The following is a 21863-nucleotide window of genomic DNA, read 5'->3' on the forward strand; positions in this document are numbered from 1 at the left end:
GGTGGACTTGACAGTGTTAGGGAAATGGTTGGACCTGATGATCCTAAGGGTCTTTCCCAACCTAAATGATTCTGCCAGCTGATGACTCACTGTTCAAGTGTTAGATGTTTCCATACTGCATAGTATGTTGCATTTCATACAGTTTCATGCTTCCATAACTATCTAAATGAAGTTCTTGTGGGAAGACTTTAAAAAGAAAACCCTCCTATATTCAGATTTTTCTTCTCTGAAGTTCTAAAGTGCTGTCAAAAGTAGGTTCTTCATGCAATTACTTCATGTTACTTGTTAAATTAAGCTTAAATTAAGCCTATTACTCATTATTGTATTTTAGAAAATTGGTATTAACAGCTTTTTTAAATGTATTGCATTTTTCCAGTTTGTCAAATTTGCCAACATTGAAGAAGACACACCTTCATATCACAGACGCTACGACTTCTTTGTGTCGCGGTTCAGTGCCATGTGTCATTCCTGTGACCCCGATCCAGAAATACAAAATGAGTAAGTGTCATTCTGCAGGAATTACTGAAAACTGTTGACACCTTAATACTGTCTGTCACACAGCTTTTATTAAGGTGTTTATTGGGCTAGTTGAAGAAGAAAGTGACTGTCTGACTTGTTGAGTAGCGTCAAATATTGCAAATCTTAGGTAGCTGGAACTCCTAGGATATTTAGGTGTAATTTTACCTTAATAATGCATGTTGGATTGTGTGGATTTTCTCCAGAAAGGCACCACTTATTACTGCAAATGCAGGAGTTCATAACTTACTTGAGATATCAACGAGGCTACTTATATGAAAAGCAAAAGCATATATTAAGTCTGCTCTTTGAGAATTACTCATTAAAACTGTGTTTTCTTAGATCTGAAGTATGCTCATGTGTGTGAAACTCAAGAGCCTCCATGAATGGGAATTCTATTTTTGCCATTCTTATGTAAGTGTCAGGTTTTTTTCCTGCAGCTCCTCCCTAAAGGATGTGTCCTTCCCAGCAGCAATTTTCTCCTTGTTTGTACATCCCTCTTCTCTCCTTCTTTGTGTGTAATCCTATTCAAACGATCTCAAAAGATCTAGAATGAAATTGTGTTCATCTTGAATGCACAAAACTTCATTCAGAAATAGCTAAGATACAAGCAGCTACAGATTTAGGTATTTACAAAATGAAATCCAAACAAAAATAATTACAGATCTTGTTTACTTCTGTAATTCATCTTGGAAATGTTTTACTTCAGTGAATTTGACTGAGCAAGGGCTTGTTAAGTTTTGTCCATACCTGAATCAAGATTTAAAAAATGAGGGTTGGATTTTAAGACAAATAATTAAAAATTTTAGTGCGTCTTGTACTTATTTCATTTGATAGCTGTACTAGATTCTACTTGTTTTCAGGAAGTAAATTATCTTCCTACCATTTATTGTAAAGCATAATTTGCCATTATCACTTCAAAAAATAGTCTTTTGCTATTCATGTCATTGCACAGATTCTCCTGCAAGCTATTTTTGTTTCATAAATGATGACAATAGCTAGCAGCTAGACCAAGTCTTTTTTTGTACTTATGTAATTTTTTTTCTTTCTATTATTTCATTGTCGTTGATTAGTTCTCAGCTGATTTTATTCAAATGATTTTAGAATTAAAGTGGTGGTTCCTTTTCTCCATCAGGTTTAAGTAGACAGGATTATCCTTTCCTTTCCACCTTGTGAATCTTTCAGAAATCTTTGAAGATCTTTTCTGACTAATCCTTAGCCTTAATTACAACTTCTAATGGCACAATCTCATGGCTGTGCTCTTCAGCTGTGTTGTGGTAGCTTCCCATTTTCCTTCAGCTCTGGAATAGGCTGAGATTGTGTGAAGTTTCAACTGAAGGGTGATAGATTGGGTAGAGTTGGTGGGTTTTATCCAGGGAACTTTTGTCAGAGGTGATGCACAAAGTTTGAGTCTTCATTGAGCAGTGTCAGCTTTATCCTTACAGGCCATCTTCTGTTCAGTTGTTTGTTTTGTCAGCTTCCTTACTGGCTTTAAAGGTGTTCAAACAAAGCATGGACAGTCTTAATGGTTGGCCAGTTTTCCCACCTGCTGCTTGTGAAAACCTGCTGGAATTCCACAGTACTTCATTACTGCTGCCAGAGCCCTGCTGGGAGGTGCTGTGTTGCTCAGCTTCAGTAACTCCTCTTTTCCTTCCTCAGGATCCGAATTGCTGGAATCAGGGGCATTCAGGGAGTGGTCCGAAAAGCAGTTAATGATGAGCTTCGAGCAACTATCTGGGAACCTCAGCACATGGACAAGATAGTGCCATCACTGCTGTTCAACATGCAGAAAATAGAAGATATTGACAGGTGAGTGTATTCCTTGTCACTGGTGTGGTTTTTTTAATCTCTAACCTAAGTTTTTATGATGGATATCCTTTTTCTCAACTCACCTTTACTTGCTGAGGCTCCTTGAAATTGATAGTATAGGTTTGCATAATGGTTCTTAATGTTTCTTGTCTTAAAATCTTTTCAACCACATCTATTCACTTGTTCAAGATTCTGGTGGCCTAAAAGTAATTCTAGAAATTACATATCCATATTTTGACTCCACTAAAACTCTGTGTTTTAGTGGATCAGGTGCAGAGATGAATAAGCAAAGGCTTTTAGGTGACTCAAATGATTTTGCTACTTAGCTTTGTTAGAAATTGAGGTTTTTAGCCATTAGTAAGATTTGCTTGTCCTGGCTGAAACAGTACTTAGCGTAAGGAATTAAAGTTTTATTTATATGTAGATCACCTTCTCTTTTTGCTTTCAGTGACTCCTAGGCATGTTACTTGCAACATTTGCAAAAATATATTCAAAAAGATCTTTGTGACAATTAAGCTTGAGGAGATGCCAGTCACTTTACAATTGAAAAGTCACTTTTTTTGGTCTCTGTTTAAACATTGTGTAGGTGTAAAAACCATTTATTGGTAGCACTGGGAAATTTCCATAAAATGAACTTCAGCAGTGCAAGCAAATGAAATATTAATTCCATCTCCAATTCTGACTGCTTCAAAACTTGCCTGCTAAGAGGCTCAGCAGCCTTCCTATAACAACGAGCTTTTTGTGCTTTCACTCAGCCTTCTAGATCCGTCAGTTTCTCTTTTTTAGTTTGAGTTTTGGCATTTATTTTTCAATTCCTCAGCTTTCTTTTTGTTGTGTTATTTCTGACTGCCAGTACCTGTCTCATCTCTAAAACAAATTTTCAGACCAAATAGCTAAAATCAATAGTTGTCTGTCTGTCCATGCCTTATCTATTTACTGTATATAACTGAGGGCCCACACAATATTTACAGAAATATCCACTTGAATTTTACATCTGAAGAATGAACTGAAGCTGCTGTTTGAGCAAGGAGAGCCTGGTTTGCCTTTGTTTACTCTTACAGGGCTTCTAGCTGCAGGTGGGCCCTGTCCTTTGGTACTCTTTACAGCGCCCTTGGGCATACACTTTCCTTTTTATAGCACAAGTAAATTAACTCCTGATGGAAAACGGACTGAAGTAGAATTTGGATTAGCCATTTAAAGTTGATCAGTTTATATGTATTGCTGGAATTATTTTTATCATCTGTGGAGCAAGGCAATAGTAGTGGTTGAGAAGCAAGTCTGTCAAAAAGCAACTTAAATTTCTGAACTTTTGAGCTTGAAACTTGTCCTATTGAACATGAAAAAAAAAAGACTAATGATTTTCCAGTTGGTAAGTAAGGGCCTTTTATGATGTGCACATGACAGAAAAGCTCAAAACAGTGTTTGTAAATTATTACCTGCTGGTCTTAAATGATGTTACAGACAATTTCTCATTTTATTTTATGTGTGACTTCATATTTGTGGAGCACAGAAACATCTTGAAGAGTAGGAGTAAGAAGGATATTGTTCTGGCAGATGGAGTCAAAGCATTATTTGAGAAAGAGCAGAAATTCCAGAAAATACCCCCAACTTAAATTCATAGAAGAAAAAACATTTTTGGTTAAACCTGAAGTAGATGTTGGTACTTACCTTGGGAGTCAATGTAATTTTAGCTTGTGGAACTTCACAGCTTAATTCAAGATTATTTAAATACATACAAGATGAGACATGTCTTAGAGTTAAGAATTTCCTATTTAAGTAACATTTTAAAAATATAATTTTGTTTGTGGATGTCATTATTTGTTCACGTATCTGAGTGCACATTCTAGTTACATGCCTATCAGACATTATGTTGTGTGTATATCTATTTCTATGCATCTCCAAAATAGGGAAGGGATGTATGAAATTAGTAATTCCCTTACTTTGTGACATATTCTTCATAACTGTGGAGCTAAACCTTCCAGCCTTATTTCAGGCAGAGGGACACTAGCACTTAATGTAAACTTGACTTCAAATCCTTCTGATACATCTGTAATGTTCATAAAAATTCTGTTTTAGAGGAAAGTTAGAATTTATTTCTTTCTCAGGGTGAGTGAATCATAGTCAAACATTCCTGTGCCTACTCTGCCCAAAAGTGGTGGTTAAGTCTTACTCACATGTCCTGTCATATCTTTGGCCAGTCCTGTTTTTTTGGCATTTAAGAAGTCTCATGCTTAAGTTGCTTGGTTACTGTGAGGTAGTTTAAGTTTGTGATTAGGGGTTTGCTATGGTAACTGCTGTACTTCAACAGTTCCTCCTTCCAGTTCCTTGTTGCCACTTCTGATAGAGATTCCCACAAAAAAGCCAGTAGAACAGCTAAAGGGAGTTGTCCTTGCCCATTTCATTGTAAAACACATTTTCAGCCCTCTTGTGGTAGTACAAAAGGTTTAGGTGCAGAGGAATACTACTGTTTTTTTCTTAACTGTTCCAATTGGATTTCTGAGAGATTTTCTGATATTTCTGTAAAAATCAAGTCAGTTAAACAAAATGAGTATGAGATACTAATTTGAATCTAGAAAATTAAGAGGCTGTACAAAGCTTTCCTATAAAACTAAAGAGAGTATTCAGTATTCATTGTCTATTATCTGCAATGCCAAGGAATGCTTACTGAGAAATACCTTGAGGTCCGTGATGTTAAAGTTCAAATTAAATGTTTATCCCATTCATAACACAGGATAATTTTAGACATTTTGATACAGTCAAAGAGTAACATTTTATACTAGCAAGATTCATCTAAAAAAAGACTCCCAAGCAGTGCTGAGAAGTCACCTTCTGTAGGTTTGCATATACAAGCACTTAAAACATAATTTATTTTACTTCATTTTAACTGGAATTCTTTCAGACAGGCTAAACTTTGAGTGCTGTGCTTTCTGCTTTTGTCTCCCCTCCCCACACACCCACCTTTGCAATGCTGTTGTGTTTTAGGGAATCTCTGTCAAAACAGCAATGACAGTTCTACACTATCTCTTGTACCTTCTCTGTGCTGAGAAAGGTGCCCATCGCCCTAGATCAGAGTCTTGGCAGTACAGGGGAAGGAAAAAATGGAGGATGGGGGGCACAGCAGCTGATAGAGCTGGAGTTATGTGATACTCATGGTGGATTATATACAAATTGTCATACCTTTTAAAATTCTAATCATGCTGTTCTTGTAAAACTATTTCTCCTTATATAACAGGGTTCCCGAGGCTCTTGTGTTATTAAAATCTGTCAGGCTAACATTGTTGTGGCAACTCCTGAAACACTGATGTTTCCAGAGGCAACAGGATTTTCATAAGGCCAATTTTAGATTTCAGTAGTATTGAAACACTAGAAATCTTTTGCCATCAAAACATGTATTACAGATATGATGTTAACATCTTAATTTGAGTAGTGATATTTCAATTTGCAGTAATTGAAATAATGCTTTCTATAATGCTCTAAAGCTTTTATGATGCTTAAGTAAACTGAATGCTCTTGGTTGACACTTTCAAATGTATTTAACTCACAGCTTGCACTGCAGAACTGAAATTATGTTTAAGGGTTTAGTGCACTGGTTTCTGCAGTCTGAAATTAAACGCACATAATGTTAATGTAAATGAATGAATCCTCCCTTAAGTTCCTGTATTGTATTTTGTGAGAGTTAAAAAAAGGTTGCCACTTGTAGGTCCAGTGACTCTTGGTAAGTCATGGAGGTACCTCAGGGGGAGCTGTTTACTTCCTTCCTGAAACCTGTGTTCACCACGGTGCCACAGGGAGGGGCTCAGCAGTGCCCTGTCCATAGTAATGATGGAAGACACTCAGGTAGAGGGTGACCAACTTCTACACTGTCCATTTAGAAGTAACTGTGTGGGTGATAATGTTCTAATCAGTTCACTCAGACATTTGTTTCAACTCACAAGCTATCTGTTTGTGCAGAAATACTGGAGTTTCAGTTAATACTCACCCACACAGTATGGACTCATGAACTCACCTGCCCCAGTAGTGGGCAGGTGAAAGAGATCATTAATCTGAGCAATATTACTAAGATTCTGTCTAAATTATTTTAGTGGTTTCACAGCCTTTGTTGATTGTTACCAATACACAGTGTTTTATCAAAATGTGGTAGGTAACAAGTTAACTGAATATTAGCAGCTTTTGTGTTTGCCATATAAATATTTACTATTACAGTGGTCAGTACTGAGTGAACAGATGATGGAAATATTTACTAACAGATGATGATCTATGGTCCTGCTATAAGAGAATGAAATACATTATTCAGAATTCTGGTTTGATGCATATTTGAAATGCAGTTCTTGCCTAGTTCAAGACTGTGACTCGTGAATGTTTTAATACCAAGGGTGGATACAGTAATGAGTAATCTAATCAATGCATTTTGTCTTATTTCAGCAGAATAGGCCCCCCATCCTCTCCTGCAGTAGGAGTGAAAGAAGAAAATCCTTCTGTGCTGGCTGAGAATTGTTTCAGGGAGCTACTGGGACGAGCAACCTATGGAAATATGAATAATGCTGTCAGACCAGTTTTTGCGTAAGTTAAAAATTTGTGGATGATCTTAAGAGGTTTTCTTTATTTCATCCTCAATTCTGTTGCATTAAATTTTTTCCTACTTTTCAGCTCAAAGGTTTCCACTCACATTTCTTAAAAAAATTGCCTCTCTTTTAATCTCTCCTCTTCTCTCTCCTCTGTCTATAAACTTGAAGGCAGTAATGGAGAAATGCATGTCCTGCTTTACTGATTTTTACAAGCGAAATACAATAATTTACATGAGTTCTTGCTTCAGACGGCCTTTTTTTTTTCAATGTGAAACTTTATCCAGGCTAGATGAGTGTTACAATCAGTGGAGAGACAAACTAAGTAAAGTACAGGTAGCACAAAGAAATACTGTGCCCCATAAAGTTACAATTTATTTTTTCCTGCCGTTTTCTTCCAGGACCTGTTTTGATATTCTTTGATTAATATCTTTAGCAGCTCATTTAGGAGTGAGTGGCAGATATGCACACAGTTGTACATTATGCACAAAAACACACAGTGCAAACTATACCTCTTGTATTAACACTCGGTGATACTACTCTCTGGCTTTTCCTGGTGATGAGGACACCTGCTTGCTTGTTCTTGTAGATTTTTCAAGGTACATCCCAGGTACAGGAATATGTTCTCTTGGATGGTCTAGTTCTTCCCACAAAGATTAAGTATTTTCTTTATACGCTGAAAGACCCTCAAGCTATCAAAAGCCATTTTCAAGTTACTAGTCTTAACAAGAAATAGATAGGGTTGGTGTTGAAGGCAGAAAACTTTTGTAACCCCTTGTTTATCCTGAAAAACATTGGCTACAAAGAACTGTACCATTCCCTTACTTTCTGTATGTATCTCTTATACCCATCTGAGAGGACTTGCTGTTGCAAAGTTGAGTGTTACATCAAAAAAACATTCATTCCTTCCTAGATTTAAAATTTGCACAGAATACCTGTAATCACAGTGAACACCTCATTACTACACAGTCTGGATGGACTACTTGGTACTATTCTGCAGCTGCTTTCTGACCACTTCTCAATTCTTTTAGTGGGTTTATCTCAAAACTTTATCATCATTTTCATCATTTGCAGTTGTTGGAGTCTTTTGAATCATTTTAGTAGCAGGGAAGTTTCCTATGAATAATTCCTGATTCCACAGACTAGAGGTAGTGCTTGGTTTGAGATTTGAGAAGGTGTCATAGCTGCTTTTCCTGTGGCTGATCTAAAGCCTATGTCTCTAAAGCTTATTTCCAGCCTTTTTTCCTTTCTTACACGTTATGGCCGTATGGAGCCAGTTGGTCTGTGTGCACCTCAGCATGCCACATGCTGCATTTATGCACTGAAATGATAGATAATGACCAGTTACTCAGAATGTTATCTCCTCTATGAATAGAGAGTCTTTGTAGTCACCATTTTTGTGTTCCACTTTGAGGACAAATTGCCAGATGTGGCTTTTTAGAAATGACTGCTGTAAAGGTTTAGTATTTTTCAAGAACAAGAGACGCAGAAAATGCAATTTCAAGCTGTTTTTCCTAAGCAAAAAGGGAGTGCTCTGTCTCATCAGCTTCACTTTGTGAATGACAGAACAGTTAGAGTGAAAATTTGAGATAGAGAGTCTATTGCACTTTATTGGATTGAAAAACCTGACTTAGCTTCTGATTAGAAAACAGTTTCTTCTAACAATGTCCAGCTCTTTCACAGGTTTTAAGGAAACTCTGGAAATGTAGATAGGGCCTCTTATTACAATGCTAACAAGAAGGTGCAGGTTCAGTTCCCCACCTGAAGGTTTGCTTCATGTGACACTGTAATGTCAGGCAACATGCTGCCACTTCTTTGCAAAACTGAGAGACCAGTGCTGCTTACATCATGAGGCAGGGTTTATTCAGTGATTGAGGGCTTTAAATATAATGAAGATAGTAGAAATCTGAAGTCAGTCTCCTGGTATAGGTTTGGATTGACATTAATTCTCCTTGCCTTAGGCAGAAAATCTCTGGTTATATCTACATGCAGTAGCTAGAAACTCTCAAATAATAATTTGCAATAAAATCTTACAAATCAGTCTCACTAATTGCTTAATGAAAGTCAAAAAACATTACATTAATATTACCTGAAATTTTTTTTATGTTGTGTCAACAGTCAGAAGCTATTGAGACATACTTAGCATGGATTTGCAATGGTGAATAGATTAGACAGATTCAGAGAGATCCAGAAATCTGGTGAAATTTCCCAAGTGTAACAACTGCATTTCCATTCTCGTCCATTATCACATCACGTGTGGAGGGGTTTGGAATATTAACAGACTGGTTTTCAATATTCTTTCAGCAAACATGATGCATGAGCAGAATATTTTATATATCCCCATAAATGCATGACTCAGTTATGCTTTCTGATCCTTGGAGTGAATTTATCATTATTACTTTAAGGACTACTTGCCTGTGTGGCACTGAGAAAGAATTCAGGTATCATTAGTGGCTCTCTCCCCAGAAACTTGCATTTCTGGTTCTGCTGTTCCTTTGAAATTGAGAGACAATAATTGTGCACTTTTGCTACATATGTGCAGCAGATCTCAATGGTAGGCAGAGTTTGGCATTTATTAATCCAGCAATAGAATGTTTTCCAATCTTCAGTAGATATTCTTTATTGAAAGAAATGGAATCTGAAAAAAAGTAGTTAAGGTATGACTTGATTTTAACTGAAGTAAATACACCATACTAAAAATACTCTTTACTGTCTTTTGCAAAAGCAAAACTACATTGAATACACCTGTTACAGTCAGTAAAATACATCACCTACAGGAATCTAATCCTGCTGTCCTTAGGAAAATTCCAGTGTACAAAGTATGCTGCCCACTGAGCTGTTACACAAAGCTTTAGCCAAGTCTGTCATCTTTCCCCTGCTGTCTTCCCAGCAGTTCATCTGCCTGCAGCACCTAATACTTGCCCTTTCTGGCAATACAAAACTGTGTCTCGTTTAGAGAGGAAGTTTTTGTTTGTTTGTTAACCTGATATGGGATGCAGTTGACCATAATCTGCCTGAATAGATCTTTGGTGCAGATGAACAGGAAATGTCAAGGACAACAGAGAACACAATGCCCTGAAAGATTAAAGGATCAATTCCAATCAGGAGAAGATAGTGGAGAGTAAGATTTTCCATTCCATGATACCAGTAGGTACTCAAGTTGGATATTTAGTGATGTAAATCTGCTGTTATCTTAGCAGGCAAATAATTTTAAAATTCCTGACATTCTTTCCTGTAGTGATTTCTGTTAAAGCTGTGTGATGTATCAAAATGGCAGAACTTTTTTTTTTTAATTTCTGCAATGGAGTATAAGATAATTTAGGGTATAGGAGATGCTTTGTATCATCTGGTTTAATCAGCCTTGAAGGAGACCTGTGTGTGTGGGTGACTGGGCTGGGAGCAGCTGCCCAGTGAGGGAATTGAGATCTCCAGATTGTAGACAGAGTAAGTTACAACATCCAGCCAGTCCTCCTGTCTTCACAGTGCTGGCTTCTTTCACCTCCAGAGCTTTTCAGTTTGTTGTTTCAAGCAGCTTTAAGTCTTTTTTAAGTTCTTTGAGAAAAGGGAGAGCAGCTGTGATACCTGTTTAGGAGCAGAATTTACTGTTAAGTTTTTTTGCTGATTTGGCATATTTGCTGTTCACTGGTGAAGTTGTTGTGGACTTCTTTTGATTTTTTTTAAACCTAAATCACACCAATTAAAATGCATCCAAAGTTACCTTTTCTTCAATCTTCTAGACTGAAAAAACACAGGGGTTTTTTTGATGCTTTTTCAGGGTCACAGATCTCTTTTTTACAAAAATCTGTGTGCCCTATCCATAGCTTTCAGCATTTCTGCTTAAGCAGAATTTTTTGTATTTGCTTGGAACACTGATAATTTGTGGTTCCTATTCCTTTTAAAGAGAAACTGATGCATTTTTATTGGGATTTTGTTTTGATCTTTCTTGCAGTAAATGTTGAAGTTCTTCAGAGCATAAAGGCATATACACACAAAGAGCAGCTCTTTTTTGTTTTCCATCTATTTTATTTATGAAACTGCCATGAAAACAAAAATATTTCTCAGAGTTTCTATTCTGGATGGAGCATTCAGCCCTAATTATTTTGCAGCTTGTAATTCAAAACTTATTTATCCTCTGTAAAGTATGAATTTTCAAGGTGTTACAACCTTCAGCAGATCCCTTTCATGTAAATAAGCATCTAATGTCCCAGCTCTCTATGTGGAAACAGTGTATTCTTAACTATATATGTTTGGTGTAACTGGATTTGTTAAATTTCCAGAACAGGAATTTATCTTTAGCCAAATGTTTTGTGATCATATCCTAAACCTAGAAAACAAGAGCTTTTCTGAAATTCTAAATTTCTCACCTGGTTCATAAATCACTGTATAGAAGTTTTATGTTAGTAAATAATCCCTTTGAGGTGAATTTTGAGAAAATTCATAAGATACCAATTATAATATCTGTAGAATGTAATTATTTCATTATGTCTTACTTTTTTTCTTACAGGCATTTAGACTATCATAGACTATGGGATCCTAATGAATTTGCTGTTTCCTGCTTTAAAATTATCATGTATTCTATACAGGTAGGATTTTCTCCTGGATTTTTTTTTCCTTGCATACATGTTTCAAGCACATGAGAGGGGTTTCAGTGCTCATCTCACCATGCTAATGGCAGACAGTAGATGAAGTCAAAGAATCCAGAAGATTCAAGGGAAGGTAGTGAGGTGGTCCTTCTCCAGAACAAGGAGCAGGGTGCTGGTGTGACGTGGTGCTTGACAAAGAAATCTCTCAGGTTGGTTATTTTTCCATGCCAATACAGCTGTGTTGATTTTCCAACCCAAGAGACCAACGTCACATACAGCTGTTGTGCTGAGGATTTTTAATAGAGGACAACCTGTATTGTGGCCTTAAGCTGAAGGAGGGAAGACAGAGGTTGGACATTAGGAGGAAATTCTTTACCAGAAGAGTAGTGAGGTATTGCTACAGGTTGTACAGGGAAGCTGTGGCTGCCCCATCCCTGGAAGTGTTCAAGGACAGGTTGGATGGGGCTTTGAGCAACCCTGTGTAGTGGAAGCTGTCCCTGCCCATGGCAGGGGACTTGGAACAAGATGGTCTGTGAGATTTCTCACAACTCAAGCCATTCTATTTTCTGCTGTAAACTTCAAGGTATTATTCTTTGATTGCATCAAACACAGATGCCCAGAAGATTAAAGTGTAAAAGTCCAGGTGTGTGGGAGAAAGCTGAGTTTTTTCACCATTTACATCAATGGTATTGAATTCTTTGAAGTGCAGTTAGCTGAGTGAAGGACAACTTCATGCTTCCTCTGTGCTTGCAGATATTCCTGGGTATTTTAAAAGACTCTTTTGTACACTGGGCTGGCTGAATGAACCTGTATTGCTTCATCTGTCATGGCAGTTTTTTGAATTCATATTTAGTCATGAATTGCTTGTAATTTTGATAAATTTCTGAATGAAAATGTTACAGAATGGGAACATGGTCATGACCATAGTTTAGTGATATATGAGCTTATTCTTGCTAAAGTCACAGATGAAGATTTTCTGTCTGTTTTCTTAATAGGCACAATATTCCCATCATGTAATACAGGAAATCCTTGGACACCTTGATGTCCGCAAAAGGGACTCAGCACGAGTTCGTGCTGGCATTATTCAGGTTCTTCTGGAAGCAGTTGCAATAGCAGCTAAAGGATCCATCGGTAAGTTGTATTAAATTAAAGGCATCAGGTCAAAGGATAAATTTGCAGGGTAGAGCTCATTTTCCCTTTGATTTCAGACTGATTGGAAACATTTTGAGGTGGTTTTGTGTATATTTTTTTTTTTCCTTTGTGCTGATAAATGCTTGAAATCTTACTTGGTTTGCAATTACTCCAAGTGTATACACTGGGTTATTTGACTCTTATATAATCCTTTGCATGAAAAAATGAGTGAAAAATGGTGATTTATTTCCTGTTTGGAAAGAAATCATGAAGTCTGAGAGATCCCTGTGTCACTGCAAAATGTCAAGAACACTGTTGCTTTGTGATACAGCTGTGACCTGAGTATTGTGAGAGTAGAATGATCTTTGAGAAATGTTACCTTAATGGCTGTGAAGAAGCTGAAATAAGGTGAAATAATGTCATTTAAAATTAGAATAGTTCCTTGAAATAAGAGTGGTTATGAAGAGATGTACACTCTAGTGCTCTTCTCCTGATGTTCTTTGGTGTCCTGCTGAAATATTATTGTTTTGCTTCATTAGCTTGAGCCTGAATGTCCTTCCTCTTTATATGAGACCCACTTGCATGCACACACTTGTGAAATCTTTTACCATATGATGAAAAGAGCTCATGATTTGATCCAATGTATAGAACTGGATTTTAGTAGTTTTGAAATAACTGAAGTTCAGGGGCAAGTACCTGCAGTTAAATCCATTAGTGACACTTAATTTCAGCAACCACTTCTGTTTTGTATCTGAAACTTGCATGGTGAGTTGTCTCTGGGCTGTTTGCACTCCCCTTTCCCACAGGACAGGGACAATGTAGAAAAGAAGTGAGAAGTTTCATGGATCAAGATAAAGACAGTTCAATGGGTGGAGCAAAAGCTGCATGCACAAGTTAAAATCAGGTTACCTCCATCCTGACAAGACCCAGTAGAGGATCATATTAGATTATGCATATATACCTGACTGTATTTCGTGATTCCAAGTTAATTTCTAAAGTATCAAAGTGTAGGCACACCTCAAAAGTTTTCTCTAGTTGTGATGCCTCAGACACTATAGTTCACTTTGTTCTCTTCACCATCTGACTCTCATTACTTGTGAAAATGGATTGAAAAGCCCAGTTTTAGTTTTCTTCAGACATGTCCCCCTCACTGTTATTTGTGGTTTCCAGGCCCAACAGTTCTGGAGGTTTTCAATACCTTGTTGAAGCACCTGCGCATCAGCGTTGACTTTGAGCTGGGTGAAAGGCGCAGCTCTCCTGAAAGTATCAGTTTAAGCTTAAGCTCCAAGGAGAGTGATGAGAGGATTGTCCAGAACGCCATTATTCAAACAATTGGTGAGTAATACAACTGACACAGGCTCACTTAAAATTTCTTCCCTTTTCCCAGTGAGATAATATTGGACCAGCTTGAATAATGAAGGAATACTACCAAGTGTGGTTTCTCTGATTGTGTTTGCTTCTCGTTCTCAGGCTTGCTTTATGCATTTGTTTTCTGAAAGGTTTTTCTTTTAAATGTTAACTGAACTCCTCGCCAAGAAGGTTATGAAAAGTAAAAATGCTGGTGTACTTAAAATTAATTTAAATTCTATTATTTTGTGGCACTTGAAATGTAGAAATCTCTACCTTTGCTACAGAACTACTATTAGTCCTTCTATGAAAATCACTGCAAACAGTTGTATACAGTAAGACATATTTTTGTAGGTAGTGCTTTAAAATTGATAGAAATGAATGTTAAACGTAGTAGCAACAATGACACCTAATGGCCAGTTGTGCTACCATGACTTAACTGAATTACTTTAACTGAAGTACTTTAATACGCAGCACTTGAAATTTCTCATCAGTGTCTCCCCCTTTTTTCAGATTTTCCCTTTATGATAGGGATATTATATATTGGGGTGCATTTATGATATGTATTCCTTTTCTTAAAGAATGAAGGAGATGTAGTTTAAATGTTGTTCACTGATCTGTACCTTTGCTTGCCTTGAAGAGCAGTAGCAAGTATGTAGTAGATTATTTCTCGCCATTTTAGTAAAGCTCCCAAGTTAAAATGTTCAACTCCCATAAAAAAAAATCCCAGAAACCAACCTTTTGTGAAGCTTCTTTCTACTGAAGTAATGGTATACTATTTCACAGTAATAAAATAGAATTATCTGGCGTTGGAAGGGACACATAAGGATCATTGAGTCCAACTCTCTGCTCCTCCCTGCTTTGACAAAACCATGTGCCTGGGAGCATTGTCCAGATACTGCTTGACCTCTGTCAGGCTTGGTGCTGTGACCACTTCCCTGGGGAGCTTGATTTAGTGGCCAACCTTCTTTTTAGTGAAGAAACTTTTCCTAATGTCCCATCTGAACTTCTCCTGACACACTTCCATCCTATTTCCTCAAGTCCTGTCACTGGTCACCAGAGAGAGATCAGCATCTCCTGTTTCACTGCCCCTCTTGAAGTTGTTTGATGTTCTTAGATTGAGGCACCCAAAGCATGGACTTGAGGAGGGGCTGCATCAGTGCAGTGTAGATGGGACAGTCACCTCAGCCAGCTGGTGATGCTGTGTTTGGTTAGTCACAGGGCACAGTTGGCTTTTGGCTGCCAGGGCACACTTGTTTCACGCTGGGCTTGCCATTAACCAAAACCCCCTGATCTGTTTCCTTGGGGAATGTTGGGAATAACAGTGTTATCTCAGTTCCCTGGGTGTGCTGCTACAGCTGTTCCCACTGCTGTGGCTGTGCTGCCATAAAAGCAGGGCCCAGCCTGCAGCTGGCACTGGGATGGCAGCTGTTCCCACTGGAGCTGTGTCTGGGCAGCTGCTTCACTCGTGGTGGGTGCAGAGCTCAGGGAGGACAGGGTCTTCTGCATGTGGAAACCATTCCTCCCTGCTGGAGCTGATGGAGCTGCAGTTCCCTTCCTGTCAATGGATGCTAGCACTCCCTGAGAGATACTTTTGAGGCAGGGGAGGTGTGTGTGTGCCTGACATTTCTCCTGGCACTACCCTCAGCCATTGTGGCTCTTTCTGCTGCCATGAGGTTCCTCTGGTCCAGGAACCCTCCCTATACCCCATGCTGGAGTGTTCCTCTTCCCATGGTGCTGGCACGGAAGTTCCTCACCTCATCACTCCCCAGGAACAGCAACAGTCCTAAAATACTTGTATATCTGTGGGATTTCTGTCCCCTCACTTGTAATATTTATTGGAGACTTAACAGACAATACTATGTGCCATGAGAAGCACTTCCAAGTCCTCACTAAGTACAAGTTAATAGACTCCAGATATTTAATTTTTAAATTGTGTATTTAGAGGAGGATAAAATTAGAAAGTTTTAGTATTCAAAGATGAAAGTATCATGAAAAGGCTTGCTAAAATCATTTAGCAAAAATAAATATGAGATTATGCCCTAAAACAAGTCATATGTTTATTCTTCATCTATTTTGACCTGTTAATATATTCCTTGTATTTTAAAGGCTTTTCTTGTAAAGAGAAGGGCCCTATATATCTTTTTCTTCTGTGATTTCATTCTGTTTTTATTTAGGATTTTTTGGAAGCAATCTTCCAGATTACCAGAGATCAGAGATTATGATGTTCATCATGAGCAAAGTACCTGTTTTGGGAACAACTTCACAGTCAATGGATTCCAGTAACCTTGGGTTTGTATATCCTACATTTTTAAATTTCAGATTAAAAATCTAGATTTTAGATTCCTGATAAATTAAGAAGTGAAAAACATTAACAAAAGTGAAATGCAAATTCTCACTTCTTAGGGGCTGTATTAAATACTATGCAGAACCAGGACAAGCTCAGTGTCAACAATATGAACTCAACCTACAGACATTTTACTGATAAAAATTACCTGATTGGAAGGCAGTTTATTTTTCACTGAAACACTCTTTCTCTCTGCATTTGTACATTTTTTTATGAAATTACGTGCTTTATAGTTGTTAATTCTATAACTTTTTATATGTGGGTTTTGAGAATGAGAGGAATTCAATTATAAATACATTTTTTCAAATAGCTGCATAATTTACAAACTACTTTTAAGGTTTATTTTTTTTTAATTCTGTACAAGTTGATTTCAGATTAAGAAATAACTGCAGAAATTCCAGTGAATTTTGGATTTTCCCTATGTATTTAGAAATAGGAAAAAGCTATAAGTGAGCAGACATAATAAACCCACAATTTAAAAGTCACCCTACACTGAATTCTTTTCCCTGTAACAGGAATAATTTTGTTTCAAAGACTGCATTTCCTCCGTATGGGGAAATCACTGAAAAAGCTGCAGCTGTTCTTTCCAGATGTGCACAGACACTTTGCACCACATAAGTGATTTCCTAATAGATTAAGTAGGAAGTCATTGTCATTCTCCAGCTTCTTCTGGCTTTTCATACAGTATCCCTGCAGCATGGGATGCTATTCCATGGAAGATACAAGTCTGTGCCAGGCAGTTGTCACTCATTGTGGAGGTATTTCAAGAACCAAGCCATATGAAATTCTCCACTTGGATAAACAGTTGTTGGTGGTGGTTGTTTGTTTTGGGTTTTTTGTTTGTTTTTTTTTTATAACTGTAATTTTCCATTTATGAGAGTCTGTGTAAACATGTGCCTGAGCAGTATGTTAGTATGAAGTGTGCATATGTCACTGAGCAAAGAAGGCTTTCTGATTGCTGATAAAGTCTGGCATTACTTAAATTTTTGGTTTCAGCTACCTAAGACATTTGAATGATACAGCCTAATGTAGCCCATTAAGGTAGAAGTTTCCACTGCTATGCAGAGGCCAACTTTTGTGAAGAAGGTTGATCTTCCTTTACACTATTTAGTGGAGAAAATAGCTTATACATTTTTTACTTTCCTGAAAGAATTCCTGTGAATGGATCAATTTATTCCAAGTGCACTTTTATCTCCTAAGACCTTGCAAGAATAGTGACTATATACCTTTAGCTATTTGGCTACTTTTAATACCTGCAGGAGGGAAATGGAAACAGATGAATAGCTCAGGTAGTGTTTCATGTACCTTCCTGTGATATGAAAGCTGAGGAATCTTTCAGTTTTTCTCACTGATTTTGCCAGTAGCTTTTTTCCAGTCTCAAAGTTTTCGGGTCTGGCTTGAAGAAGAAATGTCTGCGTTTCTTAAAATACTCAATTTAATTTTAATCCAGAAGAAATTTTCAGTGCTGATACTTGAGAAAATAACATCAAGCTCATAGTGGTCAAACATTTTAGAGATTTCAGAGTAAAACATAAAGATTTATATCTGCTTCATATATACAATTTAATTTTTTCTTCAACTGAATGTGCTCCATTTTTTAAGCCTTCCTGTAAATGTCTTTCAAAAACAATTAAATTATTGCAACTCAGTTGGAGATACTTTCCTTTATCTATGATCATCCAGCATTCCTTCCAAGACTGCTGTATTCACTTGTCAAAAATGAGAATCATGTCTAGAATAGAATAATTCAAAGATATGCAAGAAAAAAACCTAATTTACATTTTTTTTTTCCAATTGTAGAGATTTGGGAACAAGGAGGATTCAAATCATGTTACTGAGATCTTTACTTATGGTAAGCCTTCTGTGATCAGTATACTATGTTATAAACACTCAGTGTTTCACTTTATGTATATATTTACATATAAAAGTACAGGATAACAACACTGGATTATGAAAATCTTATTGCATGGACCTGTAATTCTATTGTGTAATATTATGAAAGCATTTTTCCAACTTACATTACAAACAGCACAAGAAATACACCACCACCCCTTAGAGCACTTCAGTAAATGTCAGTTATAATTGCATCTGCAGATCCAAAAGAACATCCTAGAGTAGGTTGAGCTCTGCCAGCAGTACTGGCAGCATCAAAGTGAAATCACTTTTATCTCTGAGCCTGGAAAAGTGGTAATTAGTAGAATGGCCAATATTTTTAAAACCTGAGGAATGGATACCTCAGACACAGTTGTTCTTTCCTTTCTAATGTTTCCCAAATTTCTTGTAAGGTGTGATTGAATTTTTTATCACAAATACATTTTTCAGCTGTAAATCTTCAAAGAATATTTCTGGAAATAAACCCAGATGGTAAAAATCAGAAAGTGGGTAGTAAAGAAGGCTCTTGCCAGTAGAATCCTGGCCTGTTTTGTTGCAGAAACTGAGAACTGTTTAGTGACTCAAATAGGGGAGTTATTTCACAAACTAAAGCAGAAGAATGTCCTCCTGGAAAATGAGTTTCTGTCTCTGCTTTGGTATGAAACTCGTGTATGGTGTTAGGCAAATAGATTAAACTATTCTTGGCTTGTCCAAATCTGAAATCTTAGACTCTGGTTTGCAGATGAGCTGGGCATTCAGAATTGCAATTTAAGGATAGAAAACTTGTTAGGAAGGACCTCAGGTGGTCATTTTGCACATTGTCTTCATTAAACATAGACTCAGCTATGTCTAAACTGTTCCTGATGATATTCATCTCACCAGTTAAAATTCCATTAAAACAGGTAAGAATTGTTCTAATGGTTTTGGGTGCTGTAAGTATGTTTTAAGGGAGTCAGAGTGTACATGTGGAAGGGATTTAACATTTTGGACACTGAATTTTAGTTTGCATCTCTTTTAGAACATGGAAGTAAAATCCCATCATGGCACAGAGGTGTGAAAGTCATTGTTCTGTTGCTTAGTAAATCAGTCATTGATAAATATTGTGAAAAAAATCCAGCATTGTACATCATGTATTCTTTACAAAAGAATAATATTTCATAACATAATTAGTCTGTTGTCATGCATACACAGGCAGACAGGTTAATGCTATACAGGCACTTTTCATTAAAAGTGTGCACTTAGATTAGCAGCCTTGCTGCTTGTGATATCAGTAATTTTCCATTTTCAGAGTGATTGATCAGATACTGTCTTGTCCCCTGGTGCTCCTGTCAGCCACGTCCCTGTGAAGCCTCAGCTGAGCTGGGGGCACCCTGCTGGCTCAGTGCCATGGTTTAACCAGAGACACCAGGGACCACCCACTCACTCACTCACTCACCCTGCCCCAGGGGCATGGGGAGAGAACCAGGACAGCACCAGTGACAAAAGTTTAGTAAGTAAAAAAAGGAAACCAAGAAAAACAAAACCAAGAAATGAGAAAAAGAAGTAATAATAAAATAAAACAAAATCCCAACTGATAGCCAGCCAGTCCCTGAGCAGTGGCAGCCCTCACAAATTGCCTCCTGTTGTGCTGCTGAACATGACACATTTTAATATGGGATATTCCTCTGGAGGTGTGTAAGCCCTGCTCAGCAGCAGCCAAATCATCTCTGTGTTACCAGCACTGGTTTGGTCACAAATCCAGAACACAGTAGCACATGTGCTGCTGTGAAGAAAATTACCTATCCCAGCCAAAACCTGTAAAACACAGTTCACATGTAAAAACTGTAAGGGTGTGGAATATATATAAAGAAGATACAATTATTATGTAAGTCTTGGATGAAAATACAATTGCATTTATTATAATTAAATTTGGAATGATTTTGCTCCCCTCATCCTCAACAGGTTAAATGTACTTTGTAATGTATTTGGAGGTTGTAATATTCTGATAACCTCCATTTTAAGGGATGGTAAATTTTAAATATTTCTGGCTGCTGTAGATGTTCAGCTAATTAAAATTTGAATTAGTAGTTAGGTAGAAGTTTATTTTCCTTTCTGTACCTGCAGAATTTGCTTTAGTTACAAGTAACTGAATGAGGCAAGTAGAGGTAGTATTAATTTTTAAAATAACACTATGACGCCAGATTTCTAAGAAAGTGGTATTTGCTTACTTCATGTTTTGCAATAAAATAGTATCCATAAATCTTTGAGGTGTACATATGGGCTCTGATTTCTCATTTTTTATTTCATATGAGCTTACTCTACCATATGTGAACAGCTCATAACCTGAAATGGAAAAATCTCTATTGTAATTATGGACTGGAATTCCTATCATCTTCAATTTATGCCCTGCAACTTTTCATAGGCCATATTAAAAAAACAAATCATAAATCATACCTTTTTTTTTTGATTCAGGGTGTGTTTGTAAAGAAAGGATCCTGAAAAATCCTTTTAACATGAGGGACTTAATTTGAAAATGTATGCTGATGTCCTTCCAAATTCATAGTGAGGTCAGGAATTTTCAAAATTAATACAATACTTCAATTTGAATCTACCTTGTGGATGCCAAAGCAATCTCACTAAAAAGGAGTGACATCTGCAATTAATTCTTACAATGCAGTAATGGCACATGAATTTTATTTCCACCAATGAACAGGTGACTTCAGGATACAAAGCCACAACAATAAGTAATGCACTTCCTGCCCCCTTTCTGGACCCGCTGCTGTCTCCGTCTCTCATGGAGGACTCTGAGCTGAGGCAGCTGGTGCTGGAAATCCTGCACAACCTCATCGACCGGCACGACAACAGAGCCAAGCTCAGAGGGATCAGGTGCTGCCCTTTGTTACTGCCTGCTTGAAATTCCAGTTCGTTACCTCAATGACAAGTTGATTTTTAAATGTTTTTGCTAATATGAATTATTAATGTACTGTTTTGGTAAATGCATAATGATCAGTGTCATTTATTCATGGCAAGAGATTTACAGGTAAGCCTCAGAGCACAGTACCTTAAATAGCCATTACAAATATCATGGTTTAGCCATGTAGAAGACAGAATTTTATTTTTATTTTATGTAGATAAAAAAATATGTGATTATCATAATTTTTTTCTTGTTAAGCATGGATATAATTAAAATGGGAATTGGGTCAAGATCTGTTTGAATAGTTCCTGTATTCCACATTCTCTTCATTTCCAACTTTTTTTTTTTCTGAAACAACACATTTTTTTCATTTGTAGAATAATACCAGATGTTTCTGATCTAAAGATAAAACGTGAAAAGATTTCAAGGCAAGACGTGAGCTTCATGAAAAAGGTAATAGCATGAAACATCACTTTTCTTTCTAGAAATATCTAACTGAACTAGTGGGTTTGCTTTTCTTCTACAGCTGTGGTTTTGCAACAGGTCACAAAGATCAGTATCAAATTATTGTCATCAAGTTACAGTGATTTCAGTGTTGAGGTTCTCTAGATACGTGAAAGATAATTCCATGCAATAAAATTTTAATTTATGTCTTCAGTTAAAACCTTTATGTGCATGAAATTAGAACAGCTTATGTCAAAAATATGATTCTGAAAAGATCTCCCTGTTGTTAGATCCCTGGGCAGCATTTAATTTTTGCTCAGTAGCAGTTTTTCTCTGGTTTGGCTTTTATTTTGCTGTAT

The 21863-nt window shown here is 37.1% G+C and overlaps 1 protein-coding gene across 13 annotated transcripts in view; it reads left to right on the forward strand.

Annotated features, from left to right (window-relative positions):
• The window catches only part of EFR3A (EFR3 homolog A), a 75678-nt gene that overhangs the window by 34511 nt on the left and 19304 nt on the right, over positions 1-21863 (forward strand). For 12 of the 13 annotated variants that reach the window (XM_064397325.1, XM_064397373.1, XM_064397297.1 and 9 more), the window contains 10 exons: positions 377-498; positions 2176-2325; positions 6748-6885; positions 11392-11470; positions 12466-12601; positions 13772-13936; positions 16126-16240; positions 18096-18147; positions 20860-21032; positions 21438-21513. In XM_064397325.1, coding sequence (XP_064253395.1) covers positions 377-498; positions 2176-2325; positions 6748-6885; positions 11392-11470; positions 12466-12601; positions 13772-13936; positions 16126-16240; positions 18096-18147; positions 20860-21032; positions 21438-21513 — 1206 coding nt within the window. The remainder of the gene's footprint in view (positions 1-376; positions 499-2175; positions 2326-6747; positions 6886-11391; positions 11471-12465; positions 12602-13771; positions 13937-16125; positions 16241-18095; positions 18148-20859; positions 21033-21437; positions 21514-21863) is intronic. The other variant, XM_064397336.1, reaches the window with a different exon arrangement.

Source organism: Passer domesticus, chromosome 1 (assembly GCF_036417665.1).
Source record: "Passer domesticus isolate bPasDom1 chromosome 1, bPasDom1.hap1, whole genome shotgun sequence".
In the NCBI taxonomy this organism is placed as follows: Eukaryota; Metazoa; Chordata; class Aves; order Passeriformes; family Passeridae; genus Passer; species Passer domesticus.